The 9,112-nt window shown below is 44.0% G+C and overlaps 1 protein-coding gene across 13 annotated transcripts in view; it reads left to right on the top strand.

The window, feature by feature from the left end:
- RUBCNL (rubicon like autophagy enhancer) overlaps positions 1 to 9,112 on the top strand; it is a 37,332-nt gene that overhangs the window by 15,211 nt on the left and 13,009 nt on the right. For all 13 annotated transcript variants that reach the window (XR_004626736.1, XM_011219399.3, XM_019794930.2 and 10 more), the window contains 6 exons: positions 18 to 228; positions 3,894 to 3,995; positions 4,474 to 4,534; positions 5,120 to 5,252; positions 6,426 to 6,571; positions 8,103 to 8,167. Coding sequence is in view for 12 of the 13 variants with exons in the window: in XM_011219399.3 (XP_011217701.2) it covers positions 18 to 228; positions 3,894 to 3,995; positions 4,474 to 4,534; positions 5,120 to 5,252; positions 6,426 to 6,571; positions 8,103 to 8,167 (718 nt within the window). In the remaining variant the exon portion in view is untranslated. The remainder of the gene's footprint in view (positions 1 to 17; positions 229 to 3,893; positions 3,996 to 4,473; positions 4,535 to 5,119; positions 5,253 to 6,425; positions 6,572 to 8,102; positions 8,168 to 9,112) is intronic.

Here is a 9,112-nt window from a genome sequence, read left to right on the forward strand (position 1 = left end):
TTTTTTTTTTCTTGCAGGAAAATGCCCACTTCTATGTTGCAGATATGATTATAGCGGCAATGGAGAAAATCAAGTGCACCGTCCTGAGTCAACAGCACACAGAGAACTGGGGTGTGGAGGAAGTCAGTGGGGCCCTCGGGAATGACCACGCGGACTCTGAAGTCACCTTTTATACCAACATGAAGCAAGAATCTGGGTCTTCCAATTCTTCTGACAGCGGCTATGAAGGTAAGTGGGGCAAACCACTTTATGCTGTGTTCTCCACCTAATGTCTCTTTTTCTGTCACATCCCAAAGTAGATCTTCAAATCCTTTGTCTAAAACTTCCTGAATAGCCAGCTGCACAGCTCAGCCCAGTCTTACAGGACCCCCGGTCCACATTCCCAGGGAAGAGCACCTGAGGGGGCCTGCTTTGATTGGGTGTCCCCAGCTGGGCAGCCAGCCACGGCCAGGGGAGTGAGGCAATGGGATTGGGCCATCATCCCCTCTGAGGCCACCAGTGTGGAGAAAAGAAATGAGTCCTATTTCAGTATCCTCTTCCTGTGCTTTATCTGTGACTCTTTCTTTTTTGTGTCTGTGTCTTGGCCCCATTTCTAGTGAACAAATCAGCCCCGACTTCTCAGTAACAGCGACAGCCCCCTCTGTCCGTTCCCTCTCCGCCTTTGGCCTGGACCATCACAGCAGCCTCCGGGCAGTCATTCTGTAAGAAGTGCAGTTAGGCCCTCAAGGCACATGGGCTGCCTTTAATTTTCTCTTTCCTTGCAGCCTCTTTCCCCTCATTGATCCCAGACACGTCTGTCTTCCTAGAACAACTTTTTTTTTTTTAATTATAGTTTTTTTAAAAGATTTTATTTATTTATTTGACAGAGATAGAGACAGCCAGCGAGAGAGGGAACACAAGCAGAGGGAGTGGGAGAGGAAGAAGCAGGCTCATGGCGGAGGAGCCTGATGTGGGGCTCGATCCCACAACACCGGGATCACGCCCTGAGCCGAAGGCAGACGCTTAACCGCTGTGCCACCCAGGCGCCCCCCTAGAACAACTTCTACTCTTCTAAAATGGCCTGCTAAGTTTGTGCCACATTTGATCCTGGATTTTAGCCTTGCGGGATGCAGCTTCCCTGCAGGCATCTCCTGATGTCCCTGTGTTGCACTGCGGGCTTTAGTTACACGAGCCTGCTAAACGTGCCCGCAGACATTTCTCCCAAGCCTCTGCCTCCCTCCTTTGCTTTGACTAGGCTCCCTGGAATGCTGGGTCCCCAGGAACTTCACGTTAGTTCCTTCATTCTTCCCACTCTTTGAGAGCAGTCTCCGGCCACCAGCACTGTGACAAGCTCCCAGATATGCATCACAGGGCAGGGGCTCCATTCACGTGGAATTAAGCCTAAGTTGTGCTCTGGAATGCTCTGATTGCCCTCCTGCAAGCCTCACTCCCTCCTGGAGTTGTGCAGCATGACACCCTGCCTTCCTAAGGCCCATGGTTATGTGTGTCAGTGTCTCAGCTCCCTTATGAGGTTTTAAACTCTAATGGATAAGCGTTTGTCTCATTTGAATTTGCCTTCAGCATACTGCCTTGCCTGAAATAGTACTTTATAAATATTTGTTGAATGGCTGAGTGGAAGCTCACGTCTAGCTGAAATTTTTTTTTTAAAGATTTTATTTATTTGAGAGAGAGAGAGAGAGATTGATAGCACAAGCAGGGGGAGCGGCAGAGGGAGAAGCAGACTCCCCGCTGAGCAGGGAGTCCAGTGACACACATGGCTCCATCCCAGGACCCCGGGATCATGATCTGAGCCCAAGGCAGACACTTAGCCAACTGAGCCACCCAGGCGCCCCTGATTTTTTTTTAATATGAATATAAATATGTTAAATGTAATTTTAAAATATTTCTACCAACCCAATAAAAATATGTGACATTTTTGGTGGTAGATATTATTCCTTAGAGGTAGGTCGGCGTACTTCAAGTTGCAGGTTGGTCTTGAGAGCATTTAAAAACAAACAAACAGATTGGGCGCCTGGGTGGCTCAGTCTTTAAGCATCTGCCTTCGACTCAGGTCATGATCCCAGGGTCCTGGGATGGAGCCCCTCATCTGGCTCCCTGCACAGAGGGAAAGCCTGCTTCTCCCTCTCCCTCTGCTTGTGTTCCCTCTCTCACTGTGTCTCTCTCTGTCAAATAAATAAAATCTAAAAAAAAAAAAAAAGAAAGTATCAGCATTCAATTCACCTTGAGGGAGCAATGCTTCCTGGAACTTTTTTTTTTTCTTCTTTTGAATCAGTGAACTATATTTTTGCGTTTGTCCTGAGTTGCAGTGGGAAGGTATGTTACAGTGGATCGTGGTCAAAAGAGGACAGGGAAACAGAGGTGGGTGAGGTTGCCCTGTCTGGCCCAGGAGGAGACCAAGCTGAGAAGTTAATTGTTCATGGTCACCCAGCTAGGATGGGGCAATGTTGTTGTTGTTGATTTATATTCTTATTTTTAAAGATGTATTTATTTATCTTGGAGAGAGCGTGCGTGCATGAGTAGGAGGGGCAGAGGGAGAGGGAAAGAGAATCCCAAGCAGACCCTGCACTGAGCATGCAGAGCCAGACTTGGGGCTTGATCCCAGGATCCTGAGATCATGACCTGAGCTGAAACCAAGGGTCGAGTCAGATGCGTAACTGACTCGCAGCACCTAGCCAGTGCGGTTTTAAACCCTCGCCAGTTCCTGTGAAGCCCAGTCATGTAACCTCTGCATAACCCATGGGCTAGAATATTTCCCTGCACAACTGTATCCATTTCTCTGTGTTTTTCTCTTATGTTTATTCAAGTGAGTACAGTTTCATTGGGATTATACACTTGGATTAATGTAATTCCATTAATAATATGATTATATTATATTAACAGTATTTCATATCCAGTTTTCCAAGTTGCTACTGTTTTCACATTTTTCCATGATGGTATTTCTTGAGTTAATATGATTTGCAAAATCAATTTACTGTTATTTGGCATTTAGATAGCTTTCAATATTTTACTATTTTAAATGGACTGCAAATAGCTCCTTTATGATCAAAGCCTGCCTTTTTCACTTTTTTTTTTTTCTTTTTAATGACATTCTTAGGATAATCCCCCAGACTAGCATTCGGGATACAAAAGCCTGGACTTATTTGTAGTAGTTTCCTCGGGTTGTTGTAACAAAATATCACAAACGGGGTGACTGAAAACAACAGAAAATGTATTGTTTCTCAATTGGGGAGGCCAGAAGTCAGCAATGAAGCTGTCGGAAGGGTTGGCTCCTTCTGGAGACTCTGAGGGAGAACCCGTCCCATGCCTCTGCTGGCTTCTGGCGGTTACTGGCCTTGGCTTATAGACACATCACTCCTGTCACTGCCTCCGTCTTCTCATGGCCTTTTCTGGATACCAGTGTCTATGTCCAAATTTCCCTCTTTTTTAAAGTCCCTCTGTAATATAACCAGTCATATTGGATTTAGGGCTCACCCTAATGCAGTATGACCTCAGCTTAACTTGATCACATCTGCAAAGACCCTAATTCCAAATAAGGTCAGGACAGTATTTATGTCGCCTCTACTCTTTGCCTCAGTATGAAGCTGATATTTCCCTCTTTCATTTTTTTAAAACTTTGTATTATGGAAATTTTCAAACACACCTAAAAGTAGGCAGCTGACTCTTATGAACCCCGCATCATCACAGATCCTCATCTGTCTGCTTCACTTAATCATAGTGAATGGAAGAACAACCCAGAGATAGCTCCCTGCATTTTTTAATTCTTAAAGCTGGATTTTTAAACTCTTTTAATGTAAACTCTTGGCCCATTTTTATTCCCTGGTTTCTAGTTAGTTGGCTGTGACAGTTTTTCTTTCTCTTCTTGTTGGTGAAACCCTCTTCGTTTCTTTTTCTAGGTTGTGCTGTGTTACAGGGCAGCCCAGTGGCTGGGACACCCACTTACTGTGATGTGCTGAAAGAAGCCTGTAAATGTGACTTCGATGACTTTGTCATCGTAGGTAAGATTTGGAAACTCACCAGCGATGACTCCTACTTCCCCTCCCCCCACATGCATATTGCCATGCATCACATGCGATACCGCGTTGGAATGGCTTTCAAAGAAACCTCTCCCAAGATCAGAGTATGTCCCTGATTTAAAAAAATAATAAGATGTTTTTATTTCAAATGTCTTGATAATCAGTCTCTCATCTCACTTGTAGAATTGAATGCAAAAGCAGATACTCATTATAGTGTGAGATCTGTTTGGCCTCTCAGTTAACTTTTGGTGGAATTTCAGCTGAGTGTATTTTGAAATCCCATCTTTGGTCATCACCTGTAGTCTTGTAATAGAAACCCAAAGAACCTGAGATATGGAGATGCTGAACACCTAGTTCTTTCTGAGATGCAGGGATTTATTTTCGTCTTCTTATAAAGTTGAATATGAGTAAGTAAAATAGACAGAAAGACTTTAATACCCTTTCTTTTATTTACTTGCAGAACTTGGGGAGTGTAGCAATATCACAGAAACCTGTGGGCGTTCCTGCAGCTCCTCCAAGAGGTATGTCTTGTCTGTGTCCACCTGCACCTAGACCCCTGGGCCATCACCTCTGAGGCACTCTGAATGCCATACCTCTGACATCTCCGACCAAGTTCAGCCAGTTCCAATAGCAGGGATTACTACTTTGCAATGAAACCATCACCGCTAAAATTTCTATAGAGCTTTCTATAGTTGTTTTTGTTGTTGTTTTTTTAAATATATCTAGTGTTTAAAGACCTTCGTATACTTTCTCATTTCACCAGGCTGGGTGGAGTTTTTAACCCCATTTTTATAAAGGTGGAAACTGAGGCTCAGACTAAATGTGCCACAGGACACAATGCTGTTAAATGGGCAGAGATAGGACTTGAATCAGGTCTTCAGGCTCCAAATCCAGAGCTCTTTTTAGCATATTTCCCAGTCGTGGCACCCTCCAGGAATAAAAGATGCTGTGTTGAGTAAGACAGCCGGTGGGTGGTTGGTGCATGCTCCCTCTTATGACATCTCTTCTGAGTTTTTGGAGTGGGAAGGATGACTGAAAACATGAAGACCAATAACATAACTCCTCACAAATATAGTTTTCCACTTTTTGCATCTCTTACCTTTCAGTGTCTTTTATGAGCCAGACTTCAATTCTGCTGAGCTAATAGCCAAAGAGTTGTACCGAGTATTCCAGAAGTGCTGGATGTTGTCAGAAGCTAATCATCAGCTGGCAGGTTCCCCAAATGCAGCTGACTCAATAGTAAGTATCAAAATAAATTGGCCTTGAATGGAAAGTTCCTAAATTCTCATCTTGCCTGCTGTTCACTTCAGACATCGACGCGTTTCCTTGCAGGGTCACTGGGTGTTGGGGAGATGTGACATGAAGGGTGAATCTGACATTTATTGAGCGTTGATTATACGCCAGGGAATTCAGCCTTTCACATTCTCATCCTCATCCTCTTAAGTAGATGCTGTTTTGTTTACTTGAAGGTGTTAGTTCCGGCCCCTCGGCAGGGCTGGTCAGTGGAAGAGCAGGAGTCATGCCCAGCCTGGTCCCTTGTAGACACAATGCCCTCTGACAGCCCACAGCCCACTGTGGGGAGAGAACTTTGTGGCAAAGCTAACATAGGGGTAGAGATAAAGCAGTCTGCGAATGCAGGGCAGGAGTGTCTAATTTTATCAGGGGACTTGGGAAGGCCAATAGGAGATCTCAGAACTTGAGAATGGTAGCAGGTAGAAACATGTGGAAGGGGATCTTGGCAAAGGGCAGCTGGAGCAAAAGTAAAGGGAGTGGGGTGTGCATGGTATGTTTATTGAGCAGGGTGGCCTGGTATGGTTGAATAACGGGTGTGTGTGTGTGTGTGTGTGTGTGTGTGTGTGTGTGTGTTGGGGGAGGTTGATCTTCCTGGGAAATTAGGTTTAAAGGATAGGGTCAAGTTGTGGAGGACATAGAATGCTACTATGTGGAGTTTGCATGTTAAATGCAAATAGGAAAGTTGAATGGATCAGAGGGAAGCCACTCGGCATTTTTAAGCAGGGGAATGGTCTCAAAAGAGCTGTTTCTGGGGAAGTCTGACAACAGCTGGGGGTTCTGGCTGGCAGCATCTGGCAGCCTGTTGACTAAAAGCAGTAAGGCTTCTGCTGTGAATAAAAGCATTCCAGGTCACTGTGACCTACTTACAGTAACTTGAAGTCTGGAAACGAATGAACTCCTGTAAATACTAAGGAAAGTGATCTCAGCTGGGTGGTGTTTCAGGCGACTCTGCTACAGATGGCTTTAGATAAAGGAAGGACTCCTTTTATTCAGTGGAAAGCAGTTTTAATTTTTCAAGGCAAATTTTAATGCTGGAAACACATCTGAATGTTCTTTTTCTTTCAGTTCCTGAAATATGCTCGTTTCGGTTGCTCTGAAATCCTCTTCTGTGTTATGCAGGTAGTGAATGAAGAGCGTGTCGGGAAAGACTTTGAATCCAGTGTGGATGTCGTTCAGGAAATTACCCTTAATTCGAGGATCAGAGGAGCTGAAGACTGGGAGCCCCCCAGATTTCAAATCATATTTAATGTTCATCCACCACTCAAGTAAGTCTGGGTCGCTGCATGGGCCACCAGCCCAGGTAACAAGATGTGATGGGTCCTACCTCTTTGTGGAAGTAGGTGAAGGGAAGAAAATTACGCACAGAGGGATGAAGGAAAAATTTATTTTAGGAAAAGGAAAGTTGGGCATATTTTTCTGAGGTAGCTTCTTAGCTTCCTGTTTATTGTGGTTTTGGGGGGCTCTGTAAGTTTGACAAGTACAGTTCTGTCCTTAGTTATGTATGTTACATAGCAATTGAAAATTAAGTAGGCTTAAAGGGGATTTTTTTAAGTGGCTAATATTGAACCTTAAAAATCATATACAATAACTTGTAAAAGACTGCTCTATTTCCCAGTGCAATGTGAAATAAAAATCAATGGATAATTTTTTTTAAAGGGAAAATCTAATCTTGAGGAGAACTCCTATAGTTAAGAAATGCAACAGGATGCAAATAAAAATATCTAAGAAGTAACAAAAACCCTGAAGGCAAAACAACAAAGAGGATGCAAAAGAGAAAAAGAAACTCATTTTTATAAATGTATATGTATAACTAGAATATATAATAATTTAAGGTAGTAGTTTTATTTGTTTCTGAGAATATATGACATTCCAAAGGGACATTTTAACCAATTACAGTTTCTCCATTCCTCTTGGCTTGTGTTTAATGTATTCCCCAACTGCGGTGTAAAGAAGGGACTGGAAAAGGTTCTTGCCTGTGCCCCGTGGAAGTGCCCTATAGACTCTGTCTTGTATTTTTCTTTTGAGAAAATGCCAACAAATGTCTCTGGAGTGCTTGGGCAGAAGAACTCCTTCTCCAGGCTTGGGGAGGGGTCACTTTCCTTAGCAACGGCTGTTTTGTCTCTAGAATTTCCCTATGTCCTCTCTAAGGGAGACGGGTAGGGTTCCACACATTTTTACCTTGGTCATTTTTGCTGACCCTAAACTGTGATAAAATTTACAACTTCCTTGTGTTTCCAAATCACATGGGAAGTCATGGCATCAACAGTTCAACAGAAGACACTTCAGTAGACTGTCACTCACCAGGAATGTGTGATACTTAGGTCTTACGTGACCTCTTATTCATCCACATTTCTTGGGATCCATTTGTGAACTTCCCAGGTGCATCACTTCTTGGTGTTTCGTTTCCCTGCACTTTCTACTATGCGTTCTGTGTCCCAGATCTCTCTGGAGGGGATCCTGTGCACGCACAGTGAGCGGAGTCTCTAAAGATCCCGCGGTGGAATAGGTGTATTCATGATGCTGACTTCTGTTTTGGTGGTAGCAGGGGTCTTTAAAAGACCCAGAGATCTCAAAAAATAAATAAATAAAAATAAAATAAATAAAAAATAAAATAAGAGACCCAGAAATCTCAACTAGAAAACTCTCAAAGAATCCTAGTTTTTTCCCAAATGGAAATTGACAAAATTAAGACCCCGAGCCAAGAAAAGCACCATGATGTCAGTTTCTTTTCCAGCTAGTGAAAAATGCTCCATTGGCTATCTCTGAACTGTAACTGCATTCATTTTCTGCACTCAGGAGGGGACTCGTGGTAGCAGCCCAGAATTTCTTGTGTGCTGGCTGTGGGACGCCAATAGAACCTAGTAAGTACGAGCCGTGGATTACCTGTTGAGTACGCAGTGACAGGGCGAAGAATAGCAAAGCTGGAGAGTGCACTGTTTTGTGAGAGATGCCTTTGATGAACTTGTTGCAAGAACTTCATAATGTTGCTCCCTTTTTCATGAAGAGGCCATTGTGACCTATAAGGCTATGTGGCTGGCCTCTTACCTCTTGGACCCATCTTCTAGTTCTCTCCCCGTCGGGCGCTCAGCTCCAGCCACATGGCCTCCCTGCTGGTCCTTGAAGGAGGCAGGCTCATTTCTGACCTTTTAGATTTTACTAATTTTGCTTATCATTGGTCTGTGTCCCTGTCTAGATTCTAAGTTCCATGGGGACAAAAGTGTCCATTGCTTTATCCCCTGCTCCTACAGGAACACCTAGTACACAGTTGTTCCTCAGAAGATACATGTTGAATGCCCGAATGGCTTATCAAGGAGCTAGCCAAACTCCTCTGAGGGGGTTTGAGGAGGTAGCCTGAGTGGATCATTCCTGGGCCAGCTGGGGCATAGAAAATCAGACTTCTTCCGGTCAGAAATGCAAATTGCCCACTGAAGACTGCGAATCACTTGTTCTACTTGTGAGGGTATCCACAGGTCTGACCTGTGGAAGGCTGGGAAGAGGAGCTTTGCTGGAAAGGGTTCCCTTGGCCTTTGATAAGAAGTCTTGGAAGGAAAAAGACTTTGAGGACCTCCACCTCAAGAAATAAAAATAGAAAACAGAAATCCATCTGGGATTCCCTCTACCATATCGAATGACAGTGCCTGCCTTTCATCACAATTGTAACTAGTTTCCTTTAAAGGTCTCATCCTCCCAGCTAGTCTAGTAGGGACCATGACTGTTTGGTTAACCACTGTATCCTGGTGCCTCGGTATCGAGTGCATGATGGAGTACATGAGTCAGAAACTATGAACACATGACTATGATTCCAC

This window comes from Ailuropoda melanoleuca, chromosome 7, assembly GCF_002007445.2.
Source record: "Ailuropoda melanoleuca isolate Jingjing chromosome 7, ASM200744v2, whole genome shotgun sequence".
NCBI classification, from domain to species: domain Eukaryota; kingdom Metazoa; phylum Chordata; class Mammalia; order Carnivora; family Ursidae; genus Ailuropoda; species Ailuropoda melanoleuca.